Source organism: Eurytemora carolleeae, unplaced genomic scaffold, assembly GCF_000591075.1.
Source record: "Eurytemora carolleeae unplaced genomic scaffold, Eaff_2.0 scaffold1407, whole genome shotgun sequence".
Lineage (NCBI taxonomy): Eukaryota > Metazoa > Arthropoda > Copepoda > Calanoida > Temoridae > Eurytemora > Eurytemora carolleeae.
Genome location: NW_019397294.1, coordinates 47305 through 69588, shown reverse-complemented (window position 1 = coordinate 69588; position 22284 = coordinate 47305). Strand labels below are relative to the sequence as shown.

General features: G+C 32.5%; 1 protein-coding gene across 1 annotated transcript; it reads right to left on the bottom strand.

Moving 5' to 3' along the window:
- Window positions 1-4942: 4942 nt before the first annotated feature.
- LOC111713327 (anti-sigma-I factor RsgI2-like) lies at window positions 4943-19375 on the bottom strand. The gene is made up of 4 exons (XM_023488167.1): window positions 19112-19375; window positions 9309-9415; window positions 6595-7119; window positions 4943-4967 (listed from the first exon to the last, which is right to left on the bottom strand). The coding sequence occupies exons 1-4, from the start codon at window positions 19373-19375 to the stop codon at window positions 4943-4945; spliced, it is 921 nt and encodes a 306-aa protein (XP_023343935.1).
- Window positions 19376-22284: the final 2909 nt, after the last annotated feature.

Sequence of the window (22284 nt, the reverse complement as noted above, 5' to 3'; positions counted from 1 at the left end):
TTGCTAGTGACTGAATAACCTTGTGCCTATACGATACTACAATATATAGTATTGTGTGGGTCCTTATTGGTGCGTTTTTAATTGTGTCCTCAGTGTGTTTTCTCGATGTGTTTTCTCGATGTGTTTTCTCAATTTGTGTACTCAGTGTGTTTTTTGAATGTGTGTCTTCAATGTGTGTCCTCAGTGTGTTTTTTCAATGTGTTTTCTCAATGTGTTTTCTCAATGTGTTTTCGCAATGTGTGTCCTCAATGTGTGTCCTCAATGTGTGTCCTCAATGAGGGTCCTCAATGTATGTTCTCAGTGTGTGTCCTCAATGGGTGTACCCAATGTGTGTCCTCAGTGTGTTTTCTCAATGACTTTCCTTAATCTGTGTTCTAAATGTGTTTCCTCAGTGTGTGTTCTCAATCTGTGTCCTCAATTTCTGTTCTAAATGTGTTTCCTCCATGTGTGTCATCAATGTGTGTTATCAATGTGTGTCCTTAATGGGTGTACTTAATGTGTGTCCTCAGTGTGTCTTCTCAATGTGTGTCCCCAATGTCTGTCCTCAATGTGTGTCCTCGATGTCTGTCCTCAATGTCTGTCCTCAATGTCTGTCCTCAATGTCTGTCCTCAGTGTTTGTGCTCAGTGTGTGTCCTAAATATGTATCCTCAATGTCTGTCCTCAGTGTGTCCTCAATGTATGTCTTCAGTGTGTGATCTCCAAATGTTTGACCTCCATGTGTGTCCTCAATGGATGTCCTCAATATATGTCATCAGTATGGGACCTCCATATGTGGCCTCAATGTGTGTCCTTAATGCGTGTCCTCAGTGTGCGTCCTTATTACTAAAACATCCTAATTGGTGCTTCATCATTAAAGCGTCAAAATAAGATTGACATATTGAACAATTTTGCAACCTTTTCATTTTTTTATACTTATTTTTCGATGGATGCGTTTAAAAAAATGTGTATACCTTACGTCTAGTAAGTTATTAAGTTAGGTTAGGTTAAGTTACGTTATAGCATCTTGTGTTTGGCCTAGAACCACCTTGAACTGGTACTCGAGGTTGCGTGATGTTTCAAACCATTTCTGCTTTAAATTTGACGAAGTTGCGTGAAGTATACAGATTAGAGATTACAATACATAAGAGGTTTCGTGATTTAATACTTAAAATAAAAACGGTTAAAAAATCCTTAGTAAAACTGTTATGAAGGAAAAACGAAAAAACGAGATAATAGAAAGATTAGAGAGGAAAATGCATTTTTTAACATTCTAAAAAAGTTTTAAACTATTAGGCAATATTTTAAAATGCAAGGGAAAGAGGAATGAGAGAAAGAATAAAAATCAAAGAAATAGCAAGAAAGAAAAAAAAATAAGAAAAAAGGATACGAAGGAACTGACAAATTCACATTTGTGGAAGGGGGGGGGGGTTATATTTGATTTAAAGATTTATCTTGAATTTTAAATTGAACATAGTTAGGCCTTGACCCAAAAATTGTTCGAATTTCAAAATCCATGATAATTATAAATTTTTCAAATATCTTAAAATCATGATTTCAACTTAATATCTTATTTTCTTCAAAGCCCTTCGTGTTCGAATTCAAAGATACAAAATTGATCGGTTTCCATAAAATGTAAATTGTAAATGGGTGACAATTAGGCCAAAAATAATGAATTGCTGAGACATATGAATGGTCGGATTCAGATTTAGAAAGTTTTGAAAGGACTGAGTGTCCTGAGATGGAATTTAAAGAATTTGAGCCGCGGTTTAAATCCGCCAAAACCCGGTTTAAATTAAGCGCCGGCTTAAATCTTGAAACATTTGATACAATTTTAAGTGGAACCAACTATATTTAAACCGCGGCTTAAATTTAAACCGCCGCTCAAATTCTTTAAATTCGGCCACAGGTTAAGAATAAATGTAAGGGGTAAAGATGGGTTTGTATGGTATATTTACTTATTTTATAAAATACGAACAGTACATCAATATTTTCTTTATCGCTAAATATTCAAAATATTGTAATTAGATAATTTCTTATAATTTGATGTTTATTTTTGTCACACAAAAGATAAAGGTATGAAAAGAACCACCTTGAAAACCAATTTCAAAGCTGAAAGCTTAATTTACTAAAAGTTGGCGGCACTGAATTCTGAAATCTAAAATTTTGGTCAATTTGTTACTTTCAGATTTCTATAAATTATTCTAAACTCTCATTTCCAAGACATATTTTTTTTCTAATTTCCACTGATAAGTGCACGTTATAATTTCCACTGATAAGTGCAAGTTCTAATTTCCACTGATAAGTGTACGTTCTAATTTCCATTGATAAGTGTACGTTCTAATTTCCACCGATAAGTGCAAGTTCTAATTTCCACTGATAAGTGTACGTTCTAATTTCTATTGAAAAGTGCACGTTCTAATTTCCACTGATAAGTGTACGTTCTAATTTCTATAAATAAGTACGTTCTAATTTCCACTGATAAGTGCACGTTCTAATTTCCACTGATAAGTGCACGTTCTAATTTACACTGATAAGTGTATGTTTTAATTTCCACTGATAAGTACGTTCTAATTTCCACTGATAAGTACGTTCTAATTTCCACTGATAAGTGTACGTTCTAATTTCCACTGATAAGTGTACGTTCTAATTTCCACTGATAAGTGCACGTTCTAATTTCCACTGATAAGTGTACGTTCTAATTTCTACTGATAAGTGCACGTTCTAATTTCCACTGATAAGTGCACGTTCTAATTTCTACTGATAAGTGTACGTTCTAATTTCCACTGATAAGTGTACGTTTTAATTTCCACTGATAAGTGCACGTTAAAATAAAGTAAAATGAACTTAAAAGGAGTATTCGTGAAATATGAAAGCGGGTTGGACATACGGTGAAACATAAGCGCTTTTGATTGCTACTAATCTTACTTGTATCTGTTGCATCTATAAGGATAAAATTGTTAAAAACTACTAATACCGAAGAACGTAGTGTCCATACAAATTCAGAAAGATTCAACTCGGATTGTGAACAAATAAATTCAATTCCAAACAAATCATTCAGATATTACAAACAATTGTCATCGATTACTTTTCGACGCAATCGTATATGGTTGATATAATATTTTTGTTATTTTTCATGGACTGAGAGTTACATTTGAGAACATATATTCCTGTTTCGAGGATTTTAATAATGAAGACGACATTTGCATATTTTCCAGGAATGTTCGAAAATCCAGTGCCAGCGAAAATTTATTAAAAAAATAAAAAATTTTATGAAATATTATCTATATGCGTCATATACGAATGCGTCGAAAAATAATCGATGACTATTGTTTGTAATATCTGAATGTTTTGTAGTAATTAAATTGATTATTTTACGATGCGAGTTGAATGGAATGTTGCAACTTTCCAAATTTGTATGGACGCTACGTTCTTCTGTGTGAGTCGTTTTTAACAATTTTCTCCTTATACACGAAACAGATAGAAGTTAGATTAGTAGCGATAAAAGCGCTTATTTTTCGTCGTTAACATATACCCCTTTCATTTTTCGCGAATTCTCTCTTTAAGATTCAATCATAACTTCACTCTCCACTAAACGCTACTATATCTTCGGTAGGTGAACTGCAATTTACTGCAGAACACACCGTAGGCTTAGTTGAGGGTGACTTCTCATGGAGCTATTGAGCTGAAAAAAAATGTGTAAGCAAATATATTTTTTGTTCTCATATGTGTGCGTAAAATTAAAACAAGAGGAGCTACGAGGTCACAATGTCGTTGCAGTAATTAGGATAATTTTAAAAAGTAGTTTCTGAAGTTTTATCTTTAAATCTCTCTTTGTTCAAACAAATCTCTTTTTGTTCATACAAATTTCTTTTTGTTCAAACAAATTTCTTTTTGTTCAAACAAATCTCTTTTTATTCAAACAAATCTCTTTTTGTTCAAAAAATCTCTTTTTGTTAAACCAACCCTCTTTTTGTTCAAACAAATCTCTTTTTGTTCAAACAAATCTCTAGAATCGTTACAACATATGAAATTAAACAGGGTGAATTGGTCTCAAAAAGGCGTGAAGCATTTTGAATTTCTAGGTGCAAGTATTTTAAATATATTGCATATATTTACTGATATTTGAAAATATATATAAATCCTCCCATCTTGGAAATAATATATTTCCGTAGTTTTCAAAATATTCCCAGAATTTTGCAGCTTTCAGATTAAACAAATTTGAAATTTTCTTTTATATTTGTCTTATTTTCAAATAAAAATTAGAATTTGGCAAAGTTTTGGCAGAAAGAAGATGAGATGCAAGCAAATTCTACAAAATTGTAGAANCCCCCTTGTCCCTTGTCCCTCATCCCGAACCCTTTTTTAACTATTCTTTCCACCTCCTAAACCTTCTAAAGCCAAAATCCCCTTAATATTTATATTTTTTATTAAAGGGAGTGTTCGCGAAAAATGAAAGGGGGTATATGCTTACGGTTTGTTTTATATATAATGTAATTTAAACGACGATTAGTTGGCCGCCAGGTGTCTCTGCTCTCGATGTTTTTATGATTGGCAGAGTGGGATTTATGTTGTGTGCAATGCCCCGGAAAATTCCAAAACAGAGAGGGGAATTGATTTTTGTAGATCCAGAAAAATAATATCTGTGGGATGCCTGCGTAGAGACTGGCAGCTGGTGGGGTCTTAAATGTAAGACATGTGGCCGCAGCGCTCGGCCTGTCCTAGCCGTAACGCTTGGCCCAGAAAGTGTCATAACTTATCCTAACCCGTGGCCGCAGCGCTCTGCCCCCTAGCCTGTTCTAGCCTGTCCTAGCCGCAGCGCTCGGCCCAGAAAGTGTCTTAACCTAACCTAACCCTAAATAAATACTAATTTAATTATTTTTCTGGATCTACAAAATTCAATCCCCCTCTCTCTGTTTTGGAATTTTCCGTGGCATTGCACACAACATAAATCCCACTCTCCCTCTATGATTCCACGTGGGAGAGACACCTAGACGACAAAAAATCGTCGTTTAAAACAAATAAAAATATTATAAAATAACAACTATATATGAATGCGTCGAAAATTCAATTCGATGATTATAGGTTGCAATATTTGAATGATTTGTTAAGAATTTAAATTGAATTATTTACGATATGAGTCGAATATTGCAACTTTCTGAATTTGCATTATATGAATCGTTTTTAACCATTTTCTCCTTAGAGACGCAACAGATAGAAGTAAGATTAGTAGAGATCACCATCAAATTCTTTTCATTTTTCGAGTCTTAGCTTTGCCACAAACTCAGATTTTCTGATTCTTACATCTTTGCAAATCAAACTATGAAAAATGTAATATCAAATAATCTAAGTTTGAAATATGAAAGCTTTACACCATTACGTTGCAAAGATTTAGGAACCTGATCATTTGCAAAGACTCAATTCCTTTTGATATTTTTCAATTTTTATTCAATATTCATTTCTTGAAGGCGGAAATTGCAGGGAAGGGAAAAATACATTTTTGAAATTGTACCGTTTATTGTGGGTTTGTTTAAACCCATTTAGATATTAAACTTACTTTTTTCATTGAAACTATGAGTTTACCTTTTAATCAATCATTATTCAAATTCTAAATATATTTCCATTTATCAGAATATTCAGTTATTTCGCTACTTTTAAAGCAACATTACAACGAAGTTAATTCAAAGTAAAGAATAAAAGACTTTTTTTTCAAGAACCAATATTTTATTCCAAAATTTTTTAATAAAATTTTTTTTTACGTGTTTCCAAAATCCTACGGGCACTTCATATTTATTATTCTCCAATAACCTTGAAACAGTTGCAGTAGTTTGAAATGTAATCAATCTCTTTGGTAGAGACCTGTTAAATTAAGATTTCATTTATTAAATTCCCAGTCTCCAGGTACATCCCATAGCTTAATGTGATTGAATGAAATACATGATCCACATCAAACCATTTTCATCTCTGAGGATTCAGATTTAGAAAATAGCAGTTTGCCGTAATGACAGTCTTTATGTCTAATACGTGGTGTACTTTAGAAATAGTGACCTAAAATCCAAACTAAGTACAATCAGATCTTCATCTTTGAAACATTTTTTCTGTTCAAGAATTTAAACAATAAGAGGATTTTATAAAACTCAGAATTCGACTCCTCAAGGATCAGCTTTTTTTCTGATTGTAATTCTCTAAATTGAACCTTTTTTGCATAGTTGTGATTGGATTTGTTCTTTTTCAACAATTTGTCCTGTTTTAATCTAGCTTTCTGTCCCTGTTAAACGAATTTAAACAAGGTAATTCATTTCTATAGGCATTAGCAAATTAGACAAAGGAATTGAGTCTTCGCCACAAATCTGATTGTCTAATCCTTATATCTTTCCAACCCAATATTGTAGACCTTAGTTATTTCAAACTATAAAACTTGTTGGATCAAATATTTTAAGTTTGAAATATCTAGGTTGTACGACATCGGGTTGCAGAGATATTGGGATTAAAAAATCAGAGTTTGGGACAGAGACTCAATTCCTTTATATATACATTCATGTATTAGGACATATAAAGCTGCGAAACCAAGCTGTGGTTTCATCCGAAAACCTTGAGTTGGTTTAATTTTGGTTAACTTTGTAGGTTCAGAAATCAGGCTAGGAGTAAGGATAGGAGTTGAATTAGAATGAGTAGAAACAGGAATAGGAGTTGGAGTAGGAAAAGGAGTTAGAGTAGGGATAGGAGTTGGAGATAGGATAAGAGTTGAAGTCGGGATAGGAGTTGGAGTAGGAAAAGGAGTTGGAGTAGGAAAAGGAGTTGGAGTAGGAATAGGATTTGTATTCGGGATAGGAGTTGGAGTAGGAAAAGGAGTTGGAGGAGGAATAGGATTTGTATTTGGGATTGGAGTTGGAGTAGGGAAAGGAGTTGGAGGAGGATTAGGATTTGTATTCGGGATAGGAGTTGGAGTAGGAAAAGGAGTTAGAGTAGGGATAGGAGTTGGAGTCGGGATAGGAGTTGGAGTAGGGAAAGGAGTTGGAGGAGGAATAGGATTTGTAGTAGTGTAAGGAGTTGGAGTATGGATAGGAGTTGGATTAGGATAAAAGAAAAGAATAAAAGATGTTGGGGTACGGATAGGAGTTTGAGTAGGATACGGGTTAAAGCTAGAATAAAAAGAAGTTTGACTGGAGAAGGAGTAAGACTAGAGTTTGGACCAAACCTGGGTTGGATTGGAATGAATGAATTTAAGATTACTTTAGTTGAAATATATAACTCTGGTAAAAGTATGAAATGTTGGGGGATAAATTGAATCCTTTGTGCAGGCACACAGTTAGAAATAAATATAAAAGATTTAAGTTTGACGAAGAGAAATATGAAAACTAGAAACCTTTTTATTATCAAATAAACAAGGTTGGAACCTGATAGTAAACTCTTTGTAAAAAGTAGGGAGGATCCTACAGTTCATTTCATGTAAGTAAATAGATATATATATGTATTATGTTGATGTTTGTGTGCTTGCATTCTAAAAAAACAATGTTTGGTTTAAATTTTTCTAAAATATTTATTTATTTGATGTTGAGGAGGTTTGCTTGAGTATAATCTGTACCCGGAGAAGATTGTTTCCTCTCTGTTAGAACCTAGAACCCTCCCCGAACCCTCCTGTTACTAGGAGAGAATGTAAGAACATTCAAACCAACTTTTCCATGGATTCTCTCTCTCTACTGCAATAGAAGTAAATGCAGCAGTTCTGTTACTAACCAGGATACAGGGATATCGGGATACAGGGATACATGAATATAGGATACAGGGATAAAGAGATAAAGGGATACAGGGATACAAGGATAATGATACAGTAATTACTGGATAAAATTAATGGGGATAATTTTACAGGGATACAAAAAAAAGCTAGGGGGATACATGATACAGGGATATAAGATAAAGCGATGAAGGTTAAAAAGATGAATAAAATATACAGAAATACAGGAACACAGTGATACAGAGATACAGGAATACAGAAAACAGAAATACAGAATACACTAACACAATGATATAACAGGAAAACAGGGGTTTGGGATCACAGAATACATGAATACAGGATACTGTGATAAAGGAAACAGATATACCCGGAATAGAAGGATACAGGTTAAATAGATACAGAAGAGTAAGAGATTCTAAATTCTGCGTCAACTGTTTTTAGAATCCAGTATCTCAGCCAAGAGAAGAAAGTGTTAACGTCTGAAAAGAATGAATATATTGAATGTGACCCAGATATAAGAAATGCATTTCCGCCCCCAGAATGCAGTGACGGGATGCACTGACTGACCTTCGGTTAAGTAAATGCATCCTCTGCGTCAACTTTATAGACTGTTAACTGCATCTTACTGCATCTCATAGATATAAGAACAAGATCTAAACCATCATTACTTCAGGGGTTTAGGGAGGACAATTTTTTATTAAAAAAAAACTTATGATAAATCTGGTTTTGGCTTCCTTAGATGATTAAAAAAATACAAATTTGAATTGACTATTTACATGTATATGAAAATTTTTTTTGTAGAATTTTTTAATTTAAACAAATTGTCTGTATAAGAACTGCAAATGTAGCTTTTCTCAGAGAATATAATTAATAATCACATTTCTTAACTTTTCTGGTTAAAATATTTGCATAAAAAATATAAAATTCCATTTTTAAACATTTTCTTTCTCCCTGTACCATTGAATGTTAGAGTTGAAGTTAGGATTTTTCCTTGGAAACAGTTTGTTTAAACCTACAATTTTACCCCCAACCCTACTGTACCTTCTTTCTTCATCCCTATATCCTTCCATCATCCTCCCCAACCTCACTTTATCCTCCTTTCTTCCCTGGATCCTCCCTGGATCCTCCCTTGATCCTCCCTTGATCCCCTCTTGATCCTCCCTTGATCCTCCCTTGATCCTCCCTTGATTGCTCCCTTGATCCTATTTTGATCCTCCCTTGATGCTTCCATGATCCTCCCGTCATCCTACCTTCATCCTCCCATTTATCTTTTATCCTTCCTTCAACCCCTATCTATTTTATACTTCCTCCAATCTTATACTTCCTCCAATCTCACTTTATCCCTTCTACACTGTCTGATAAACGAAGGTTAATAAATTAATAAAAAGAATGAGTTCTGTTTGAATTTGAATTCTAATTCCTTGTGAAGCTTGTTGAAAATATTAATGAATGCTGAATAAAATTATAAGTTTGAAACCAATGTTACAATTTGTTTATTATGAACAATTGCAAACTATGTCATAGACAAGCAAAATGGTTTAATGAACAATTTCATTGCGGTTCACTCTACATAGTTGGCACACTGGATCAGTCTGCCTGCATTTGTTGCAGAAAACACGTTTTGTCAACCACATACTGGGTACACTAGACGGGCTGTTACAAGTAAAGACTAGACTAGTTTTCTTGTACTGGTTCGGATCATGCTACAATAGTACCGGTGTGTTGGAAGTACAATTTATGTACAGTTTAATACTTCACTAAATGTACAAAGATTTTTATCAGTTTTTGAGTGGTTGCTAAAAGATGAGACAATTTACTTTTTATTTTATATCTGGATTTGAAATCTACATCATAAACTATCCTGAATATTAAAAAAAACTGGCTGAAATGCCAGACGTTTCTCGTGGAATTTTTTTTATCAAAAAAAAATTGGTTTTTTGAAAAAAAAACTCACCGAGCCCATGGGTTCCCTAAAAAAATGTCTGCCCATTCGGTCCGGCCGTTTGCCCAGCTAAAGCTAACAAATAAATATAAAAATATATTTACATGAGCGAAGAGAACTATTATAGAGATTATTTTAATAAAACATTTTTTTCTTTAAAGGGTTTCCCGCAAAACTTTTTAAATGAAATTGTACCAGGACACCCTGTATCAGTGTAATCAGAATCCTTGGTAAGAAAAATGCAGTTTAAATTATTTAATCCTGATCCGATCATTTAAAATTCACTATGTCCCTTCAACCTTTTCTTCCTTGAATTAATTATTTTACATTTTAGATTAATTAAGAAACTGGCAGCACACGATAATTGAACAAAATGTCAATTGTTTCAATTTTTCGCGAAAACCCTCCGATGTTTTCTCAGCTGAGGGGTGGGTTTGACATTTTATAAAAACGAAATCTAATCTTTGCCAATTATCGTTGCAAAATATTTTGCTTCATCTACCTTTAATTTCTCAACATTTGAGTTAAATTTGCAAAAAATAGAAATATTTTTGAAAATATTTGACTTCAGTTAAATATCATTTAATGATAATTTTTAAAATATTAAAATATTTTTTTAAAATCTTACTCTATTTTTTTATTCTTTCTCCGGTTTAAAATACTTAATTTTTTTAAATTTTTTATTTTACGTATTCTTGGCATTTTAATATGTATCTTCAGTCTACACTATTGATTTTTTATTTAAGATTTATTCATTCGTAGATTTAATTTTAAAAATTGCCCAAAGGTGTTAACGGCAAACAATTATTATAAGTAAATTTACTTTTTCCGTGTTCTGTATAGTTTGTTAGGAGTGTAAGAAACGATTTAGAAAATAACAAGTTTAAATGTCTTCCTTCATGTTTCTTCAATATGAAACTTTTCTTTCGACTCTAGGGAGTAGGGTTGGAAAATAGGACGGATTTGAGCAGGACAAAATAGGACGGATTTGAGCAGGACAAAATAGGACGGATTTGAGCAGGACAAAATAGGACGGATTTGAGAAGGACAAAATAAAGGATGGATAAAAAGAATACAAAATAAAGTAAACAGGACGCAGTAAACAGGATGTAGTAAACAGGATGGAGTAAACTGGACGGAGTAAACAGGACTTAGTTAGGAGGAGGGAGTAAACAGGATGAAGTAAACAGGATGGAGAAAACTTGACGCAGTATACATGATGGAGTAAACAGGACGGAGTAAACAGGACACGGTAAACAGGATGGAGAAAACAGGACACAGTGAGCAGGGTAGAGTAAACAGGATGAAGAAAACTGGACGCAGTAAACATGATGGATTAAACAGGATAGAGTAACCAGGACGCAATACAGATGATAGAGTAAACAGGACGCGATAAACAGGATGGAGAAAACAGGATGGAGTAAACAGGACGCACTAAGCAGGTTGGAGTGAACAAGATGGAGAAAACTGGACGCCATAAACATAAACATAATGACATAAACAGGATAGAGTAAACAGGACACAGTAAACAGGATTTATGGAGTAAACAGGCCGCAGTAAAAATCATTGAGTAAACATGACGCAGGAAACATGATGAAGTGAACAGGACGAAGTGTGTAGGACGAAAAAGGCGGAAGGGTAGGCTGATAACAGGACAAAGTAGGATAGGCTGAGTACTAGTTAATGCTAAACGAAAATATAAATTTTATATTAATGAAAACTTTGATCAATATACAAAAATCTTGAAAATTGATAATACCTTTTTCAAAAAACACTTACACATTTTTCAGGTTTTCCCGAGTTTTGATTATTTGGTTTTAGAAGTTGTTGTATTTTTGCTCTTAATTATAGCAAAACCTGAGTTAAATTTAGAGTTAAAAATATATTTATTTATTCTGTAGTAATAGTTAGCCAAATATTAAATCCCAGATAAAGTTGGATTAGAAATTAGAAATATATAATATATTTGAGTTTGATTAGAAATTAGAAATATATAATATATTGGAGTTGGATTAGAAGTTAGAAATATATTATACATTGGAGTTGGATTAGAAGTTAGAAATATATTATATATTGGAGTTGGATTAGAAGTTAGAAATATATTATATCCTGGAGTTGGATTAGAAGTTAGAAATATAGTATATACTAGAGTTATATTAGATACTAACTGGATTGCCCGGCGTTGCCCGTGGAATTTTTAAAATCAGATTTTTAAAATTAGATTTAAAAAAAAATTGGGGATTTTTTTAGTCGCTGTTACCCCCGGGGTACTCAAGGGTTATATATAATATATTATATCCTGGAGATATATTAGAAGATAAATGTTTGGTTAGAAATTTAACTATATTTTATTTTTTGATTTGAACCAGAAAACCTTATCCCAACTCGACAGTATTACAACTATGCTGTCCTAATTCCTAGAGTTAAATATAACTAGACCTATATCATATACAAAGTTATAGAAGTTTTACTCATATTGTCCTGTGTTTTCTGAAAATCCCCGAATATTTCTCAAATCTTTGTGGAAAGTATGGATCAGTTTAATAATACCTGACTTGGTTGACATTTTTTAAAAACTTTTTAAATATCCTGTATTTAGTTTCATCAAGAGGGAATATTAGGAAAGAATCTAGTATTTAGTTCAAGTACCACCTTCCCCTCCCACACCCTGCGTACATGGTGAACAAAAATCTATCATGTTTTTTGAGACTCACTTCAAGTAGAGAGTANAGTTAAACTGGGCATTATTGGTTCAAATATTTAGTAGTTAAACTGGGCATTATTGGTTCAAATATTTAGTAGTTAAACTGGGCATTATTGGTTCAAATATTTAGTAGTTAAACTGGGCATTATTGGTTCAAATATTTAGTAGTTAAACTGGGCATTATTGGTTCAAATATTTAGTAGTTAAACTGGGCATTATTGGTTCAAATATTTAGTAGTTAAACTGGGCATTATTGGTTCAAATATTTAGTAGTTAAACTGGGCATTATTGGTTCAAATATTTAGTAATTGGCTGGACATTATGGTGGTTCAAAATTCGTAGGAACAATAAACTTACCCAGTCTTATATGGTGAACCCCAGTTCAAATAATTTCATTATAATCAGAAGTTCTGGAATTTATTCAAAAACTAAACACTATTTGTAACAGCAGTGGGTAAATTAAACATAACATTAAATATTTCATTTTCCTAACTTTTAAAAAAAGTAATGGAAAGGGAAAACTTGTTGTAATGCGCGCATAATTCGACTTCAAAATCTCGCCAAATTTGTTTAAATATATTTTTAATTTTTACTGCTTGAATAAATATATTTACTTTTACAGTTTGCAGTACGCTGGCGATGATATACATATAAATGTATAATAGTATATCACGGGTTTTACTCTACACCTCCCTCCATACTGTATGTAAAACTGAAATAAAGTTTTCATGCCAAATAATAGTTAAACATATTTGTGTTCATTGAAATACCTTTAGAACTCATTTTCACATTTAGCCCGCGAAAAGAATGATTGGAATTCTGCTGGAATAATTAACAAAATCAAATTGAAAAGAGTTTAATAATTGATTTAATTTGATTTAAAAAAGTGTCCAGCCCATTTTGGAAATGTTAGAACACAAAGTGAAAAAGATAATACGGGTTTAGGAAGGTTTTTAAGAAAACTGCAAAAAATTCGTCGTATATAAGTTGATTTTTTTTCTCACAATTATTAGCATTGTAAACATACTTATTGTTGATAAATCCAATTCTCATTACATTTTTTAACAAGCTGGGGGAACGATCCTCCCCTTTTTAAGATCAACAAAATAGTTTATATCCAAAGCACAACTCACAATGGTAACTCACAGCATATATACAGGGTAACTCACAGCATAATACATGGTAACTCACAGCATATATACAGGGTAACTCACAGCATATATACAGGGTAACTCACAGCATATATACAGGGTAACTCACAGCATATATACAGGGTAACTCACAGCATATATACAGGGTAACTCACAGCATATATACAGGGTAACTCACAGCATATATACAGGGTAACTCACAGCATATATACAGGGTAACTCACAGCATATATACAGGGTAACTCACAGCATATATACAGGGTAACTCACAGCATATATACAGGGTAACTCACAGCATATATGCAGGGTAACTCACAGCATATATACAGGGTAACTCACAGCATAATACATGGTAACTCACATCATAATACATGGTAACTCACAACAGATATACATGGTAACTCACAGCATAATACTGGGTAACTCACATAATAATACATGGTAACTCACAGCATATATAAATGGTAACTCACAGCATAATACATGGTAACCCAAAGCATATATACATGGTAACTCACAGCATAATACAGGGTAACTCACAGCATATATACAGGGTAACTCACAGCATAATACATGGTAACTCACAGCATATATACAGGGTAACTTACAGCATATATACGTGGTAACTTACAGCCTATGTACAGGGTAACTTACAGCCTATGTACAGGGTAACTCACAGCATATATACAGGGTAACTCACAGATGATGACACTTCAGAGACGACTTTAGTAAATGTATACTGTCTGTTTTCTTATATTCATAACTCCCTGCAACTCTTAACTTGTTTATTTCTTTGCCAAATCCATAAATAAGCCATTGAACGACTTTAATAATGAGAAGACTTAATTCAGCTTTAGAATCCCAATATTTATAGAGTTTTAGGTCGTCTTTACAGTCTCATCCTTTGTGAATAACCCTGTAGAAGATACATAAATTTGTCGTCTTTACTTTCTCCACAAAAATATCTTTGTTGCAGTAGATCACAGAACTTCAAGTGAGAAAACAATTGTACCAAAAAGGTCTACAAATAATGTTTAATGTAATGTAATCGTCTTCTATATATACTTTGATTGTCTGTCTGTCCGTTTGTATCCAATAAACGTCAAAACGACTGAACCGATCGGGCCCAAATTTTAATGAATGATCGAATTATCAAAAATTTGCCTCTGACAAAATTCTTTGTTTAGAAAAGTATGAAAATCGATGAAATATTTGTTTTAAATCCGCGAAATTTTTTAAATTTGAATTTCAAATGTATACAAAAAGATGTTTACAATTAAAATGGAAGATCGGTCCGAAGCGCCCTAAAAGCCTAGTATATAATAATATAACAAACGATAAATGGTAACGTCAAATTTTTGAAAGATTGCAGTTTTTTTTTTCTTTTTTAAATGTTTTTGTTTGTGTTTTAAAGACAGAATTTTCGGTTTTTAGTTCTTCTTGGTTTCTCATTTTCTTTACATAAAATATTTTTATGTTTAAGTTTTTGTATGATTAATTAATTAGCTACAAAAAATAAATTTATTTCTTCTAAAAATGGAAATTATTATTTTTTTTAACTTACATTATTAATTTTGTCCGAGAAAGTCACTGAAAATAACATATTTAGTGGTATTTTTTAATCAAAACGTTAATTATTTTTTTTTAAGTTAAAAGTATTAGAATATTGTTACAACTTATTGTATAAAGCTTTTAAGATCAATCAAGTTTTAATCTATTTAATCTAATCTAATATATTCCAATCTAATCTTATGTAATGTAATATAATCTATTTCAATCTAATCTAATCTATTCCGATCTTATCTAATTTAATCTTTTCCGATCTAATCTAATCTTATCTATTCCAACCTTATCTAATTTAATCTATTCCAATTTAATCTAATCATTTATTATGGGTCTGCATTAAGATACTGTTCTAGATATTCTTCACAAAATATATATATTCTCTAATTCTCTACCTAACAGATGGACATAAAATTTTGTTTCTATTCTATATTTTTATCTTTAAAAAAATTCTATACTGTATTTAAAGGATCTATTCTGTACCAAAAAGATCTTATCTGTACCTAAAAGATTATATTCTGTACCAATAGATACTACTCTGTACCAATAGATACTATTACTCATGTACCTGAAAGATACTTCTCTGTACCTAAAAGATATTTTCTGTTATACCTAAAAGATTTACTCTTTAACAACAAAATTTATTTTTTTCTTTACTTAAGAAATATATTCTGTACCTGAACGATTCTATTCCGTACCTAATAGATACTATTATGCACCTAAAAGATCTATTATTTACCTAAAAAATTATATTACCTGAGCTGAAAACTTTAGAATTAGATATCCCTATTCCCAATAACTTAATCTGAGTATCCATTGGACACACTTCTGATTTTCTTCTTAATCTTATTGGATAAAGTATAGAAAGCTCAAAAACAGTTTTTTTTTAATTTAGAGAGTCCCTCTTGTTTCTGTATAAATCTTAAATGGCGCTCAAAATTTCAAATTTATCGGCTACCTGTAAGTGACTTTGAGTCTCTGATTGGTTAAATTTTATACACTTCTCAGGATACAAGTACAAGATTAATTTAGTCTCGATATTAAGAAAAAGAGAGGATCAAGCATTAATATCAATATCCACCATTCTAAAGTTTTCAGCTCTGAATGATTCTATTTTGTGCCACAAACTAAAATATTCATATTCAGGATTTTGCCAATTACTTTTTCAAAACTGAAGTTGGAAACATGTGGTTTGCTGATTTTAAATCTTCATATCCAAGGCTAAAAAATAAGGTTTTAATGGTCGGGAATTTGTACCTCAAAGATTGTATTTGAACCAAACGATTCTGTGCATAAAGATTCTATTCTGTACATAAACTATTTAAAAATAATGTAAACAAAGACAAATTTTAACTTGAAATTAATTAAATTTTTTAAATAAAATTTAACATGAAAAATATAGAGTTTCTTTTCTCAAATGGAGATATATTGTAAAATTTCATATAATATAAAAAGTATATTTGAAATAGTTACCAATCTCTCATTATGTTTAAAAAAGATTTTACTGAGAATTTTAATAAAATGTCTTATACACCAATTAAACCGGTAGCAACTTTATATCATACTAGCTTGGACAGTGGACACCCAGCGTTGCCCAGGTTCGCCGTTTACCCGCACTTGGTCGTAAATTACGATTTTAGCTATTTTTCCTTTTATCTTTAAATACCAAAGGTTTTAACCTTCAGGTTGCAAAGAGATACCAATATACATTTACAGTGGGGATTAATCACGTCCATTCTATTTATAACAAGCAGAAGTGCTCAGCATTGTCCGTTAAATCTCAAAAACAGTTTGTAGCCCTACACTTCTACAATTTAGAACTTTAAAGCACTTGATTTTAGCTTTGGTTTTTAGGAAGAAATTTGAGAAAATTCTAATCGAGTTTTGCATGAGAGCTCGCAACCTTTGGATTACATGTGATTACATGTGATTACATGTGATTACATGTGATTACATGTGATTACATTAAAATTATGAATGAATACAGTTTAATTATTTGGTTGAAGCTTTATCATTTTGAATTAAACAAGAGTAAAATAGTCACGGGATAGATAGATAGTTTAAATTCAATCCATTAAATTTACGTATTTTAGATCTTTTTGGAGATATGGAGCTCCAGACTATAATGAAATCTATTTTGTTTGTTTGTATCCAATAAACGTCAAAACGGCTGAACCGATCATGCCTAAAATTTTTACATATCCGATCTGGGCCAACCTTTGCAGTTCTAATTTGGACTGTACCGCCAATTTACAATTACTAAATAAAACGGCAAAGGAGTGTGCCCAGGAATGGTATATGGATGGTTACAATTTAAAAAATTCGGATTTACAGTTTTTACGCAAGGCTGTCTAAACTTGAAACGAAAATATTCATACCTGGATCAGGGTAAAAAGGGGACCTAAAATTTCAATCTCCGGAAAACGGGATTTCAAAACGTTTCGAATCTTGTTTCAATTTCTATTATTCTACATAAGTACAATTACTCTGATAGCGGACCAGTTTCGTTTCTTATGGAATACTTAATAATCGCTAATAAAGCGTTTATATATTATAGAAAAATCTTTACTCTAGCAAACGAGTTTATATATTCTAGAAAAATCGTTACTCTAGCAGAAGATTTTCTATAATTTAGAATAATCGTTAATCTAGCAGATGAGTTTATATATTCTAGAATAATCGTTACTCTAGCATATGAGTTTATATATGCTAGAATAATCTTCACTCTTGCAGACGAGTTTATATATTCTAGAATAATCGTCACTGTAGCTGATATGGTACTATGGCAGACGAGTTTATATATTCTAGAATACTTGTTACTTTAGCAAACGAATTTATATATTCTAGAATACTTGCTACTTTAGCAGAAGAGTTTATTATTCTAGAATATTCATTACTCTAGCAGACGAGTTTACTTATTATAGAATGCTTGCTACTCTAGCAGACGAGTTTATATATTCTAGAATATTCACCACTCTAAGAAACGAGTTTATATATTGTAGAATATTCATAACTCTAGCAGACGAGTCTATATATTCTAGAATATTCATCACTCTAAGAAACGAGTTTATATATTCTAGAATATTCATAACTCTAGCAGACGAGTTTATTATTCTAGAATATTCATTACTCTAGCAGACGAGTTTACTTATTATAGAATGCTTGCTACTCTAGCAGACGAGTTTATATATTCTAGAATATTCATCAATCTAGCAGACGAGTTTATATATTCTAGAATATTCATCAATCTAGCAGACGAGTTTTGAGTTATGTAGAGCAAAGTTTCCTGGTCTTTTTTTTCCACCCGAATTCTCAAGGTATAACACAATTAATGTTACCATTGACAAAAGATACAAATCTGAGCGAATTTTTAAATCGCAAAAGAGGCACGAAGGATACATATATCACATAAATCTTTTAAGAAGAATGAGTTTTTTCTGTATTTTTCACATTTTATGATGAACTGCAGTGTGATTGTAATACCGATATTTCGGGACTGTGGTAAAACTTAATTCACTTCTTATTTTTATTCAATTTGTTAATTCTAACTTTATAATCATGTGTTTTGACTGTTTGTTTAAACGTTGAAACGACTGAACCGAATTTCAGTTGGACCTTCACAAAAATGTTAAGCCTAAACTTCAATAATGTCACCTGGAACACATTATCTTTTCAGAAATTTTGAAGATCCAACAAAAACATGAAAATGATCAGATTTTGGAAAAAATAAAACGCAGTTGCAGGATAAGCAATATTAAAAAAATAACTTCGCGTCCTAGAAGCATAGTTCATTTAACTAGTTCTCTACCCTAAAATCCTTTCTTACATTCCTTTTCAAAATTGTAGATTTTTATCACCCTTTTATTTAGTGTCAAGATTTGAATAGGACGGGTGGAAATACATGAACTAAGAAAGGCAAACGTTAAAGATATTGTTTACGTTACATCTAAAGTTGGGAAAGAACGAATATAAAATGGTTTGTCGCGTGGCGGATTTGTTTCAATGTATCTTCAGAATGAAAAGAATTGACAAAGCTTACCTTGTTGAACATTGCAATCCTGGATAGAAGGAGCAGGGTTGCGGTTTCCATAGGACTCATCCCTCCTCCTCCTTCTCCTCCATCATCATCATCTTCAACCCCATCCCTCTCATCCTCCTCTTTCACTTCAATATTCTCCCCTATATCGTTATTGTTCATCTCCTCCTTCTCCTCTTCTTCTTCTTTTCCGTTGTCTTCTCGGTTCGTTTCCTCAGCATCTTCCTTCTCCTCAGTCTCGAAAGTTTCCGATTTTATTTCTATCATTTTAATTTATAACTTTACTTTTAAGAGTTTATTTCTATCGAAAGGAAAGGTTTTTATCTCAATTGTTTGTTAACAATAGAAGTAAATAATTAAGTATTTGTTCACGAAAATTTCGATCCATTTATCTATACATATAACTGTATTACTGATTAAAGTTTCTGTCAGTACTGCGGTCTCACATTATCAAACCATTTCGTGTACATCGGTTCAATCATAAGAATTGTCCGTCGTAAAATTTTCTCCGCACATAGTAAACCTCTCCTCCGATGCCGGGGTTGGAATGGTTGGGATTGTGCTTGAAAGAAACTGCTCTCGAGTGCACCCTGATAAATCGTCAGGTGCACCGCGCGCCGCTGCACCTCCGATGCTCCGGAGTGCAGCGCTCGAACCGTGCACACAGCTCCGAATTTCATCGTTCTTGCTCCCTAGTCCGGCTCTTGATAAAAATAATTTTCATAAAAAAAAGTTTTTTATCACTTATTTTCCCTTCCTTTAAAAACAGTACTGAGATTATTTTTCATCAAATTCATCAAAGTTTTTATAAAAAAATATTTTTTGGATTCCGTGCGATGGCACCTTCTTCCTTTATCCAACCGTCCCGCCATTTCTGGGAGATTTAAAATGTAAAAGTTGAGGCTGAAGTAGTGGTGGGGTACTGAAGGCTGACGGGGCAGGACCGAGGCTGGCCCTTGCCGACCATAGCAACAAATTTACCATCTGAAAACCCCTCACTAAGACAAAACCGGGCCAAGATCTGATCTAAAACCGTCGTTTTCTGATCAAACAACGACCCTTGACGGGCTCGTAATGGACGGATGAGGATCACCAAACATTATCACAAGAATTAGATTTAGGATAAAATATCTCAGGACGAGTCAATTCTCATTTGTAAACTTTCAGAATTGAGGGAGAAATGGAACATTCCAACTTTACACTCCCAACTACAGTTGAATTGGACTGAAAGGTATATCGATAAGCTGAGGAATTCCAGGAATGTATAAAGGATACCTGCATTCATCCTACTCCAGGTACCGTCTTCTACACAGAAAAATTCCCCATTTCTCTTCCTTATTCTCCCACTGCAGTGAAAAGAATTCATACATTACGTCCGTGCTCAAACTAGCAAAGTTTTCCAAATATTTGAAATTTTAATAGAACTCTTAAAGAGCACGGAGTAAAGTGGTTCCCTAGGTTCTCGGAGAAAATACTTTCAACCTGACAACAACAAAGAAACCTAGAAACCTGAACAAAGAACGGATCTTTACTCTTTCCCGTTTCCCGGTTTAAAATTCTAGATTTACGGAAATAGTTTCTCAGAGGAATAGAGAAAGATAGAAACAGCATTAGTTAGAAGCAAGAGAATGTTTCATAGAAAAGAATGGATAAAAAAGAAAGATGGTTTATAAAGAAGGATGGTTTATAAAGAAGGATGGTTTATAAAGAAGATTGGTATATAGAGCAAAAGGGTATATAGAGCAGGATGGTTTATAAAGAAGAATGGTTTAAAGAGCAGCATGATTCATAGAGAAGAATGGTTTAAAGAGCAGCATGATTCATAGAGAAGAATGGTTTAAAGAGCAGCATGATTCATAGAGAAGAATGGTTAATCGAGAAGGATGGTTTACAGAGAAAAATGGCTTATAAAGAAGAATGATTCATAGAGAAGGATGGTTTATAGAGAAGGATAGTATATAGAGAAGGATGGTTTATAGAGAAGGATAGTATATAGAGAAGGATGGTATATAGAGAAGGATGATATATAGAGGAGAATGTATTAAAAAGAAGAATGATTTATCGAGGAGGACGTTATATAGAGCAGGAAAGTATATAGAGCAGGATGGTATATAGAGCAGGATGGTATATAGAGAAGAATGGTATATAGAGCAGGATATTATACAGAGCATNTTATGAATAAGGATGTTTTATATAAAAAAATAGTATTGTACCCCTGGTTTTGTATCATAAAGTTTATGAATAAGGATGTTTTATATAAAAAAATAGTATCGTACCCCTGGTTTTGTATCATAAAGTTTATGAATAAGGATGTTTTATATAAAAAATAGTATCGTACCCCTGGTTTTGTATCATAAAGTTTATGAATAAGGATGTTTTATATATAAAAATAGTATCGTACCCCTGGTTTTCTATCGTAAAGCTCTACTGTTTCATTGTTCAATTCATGAAAACTTTATGAATGAATATATTTTAGTCGGATTGAGACTAATCTGCAAAGTTGAAAATAATTACCTTGATTATTTTACAAAAACATTTACTTTTTATTCTGCAAGAAAGTTCTGGAAATAATCTTTTATTTTCTTATATCCGAAGGAAGACCTGCCTGGTGAAAAAACAACTGGCCTTTCTAAGAGAAAAAGAAGGTCATTAAGGTTTTTTTTACATTTACGTTTTTTAACTTTAATGTTGAAGATAATTCAATGGGTATAAATCATAAAGTTATTCAAAACATTAACTGATAAGGGACGGTTCAAAATTTACTTTGTGGACAAAACCATGCGGAGACATTATAGACACATCTTTACAGTCTCTTACCCTTTTCATAAAATAAACTCTAGCAGACATAATAATATTATGGCTTTTGAAATTAGGAATTACAATGCTAATTCATAACAAAGACGATATCGAATTCGTCACTGAATTTCCATATTTTTTGGGACACCTGTATATTGTACAATGTACAAGGCTTCCAGATCGCGTATTTAACTTCTAATTGTTCCTCTTTCTGCAAAATTTTCTCTCTTTAAATTATCAAACAATAGCAGGCAATTTTGCGGATTTTTCAATTTTTTTCATGGATTTTGAAAAATAGATTTTTTTACGGTATTTTATTTAATTTCTGGCAATCCATAAACCTTTCCTGGGGTTCTGTGAGGGTTGGGCCGGATCGATTT

Bases quoted from the DNA above. Each gene is read 5' to 3' on its own strand.
- LOC111713327 (XM_023488167.1), bottom strand. From the start codon at position 19,375: ATGATAGAAATAAAATCGGAAACTTTCGAGACTGAGGAGAAGGAAGAT. The intron at 9,416-19,111 runs GTAAGCTTTGTC...GTACTATTGTAG, and splicing joins GGATTGCAATGTTCAACAAG to CATGATCCGAACCAGTACAA. The intron at 7,120-9,308 runs GCAGACTGATCC...TTTTTATTCTAG, and splicing joins GTTTTCTGCAACAAATGCAG to CTTTAACCCGTATCCTACTC.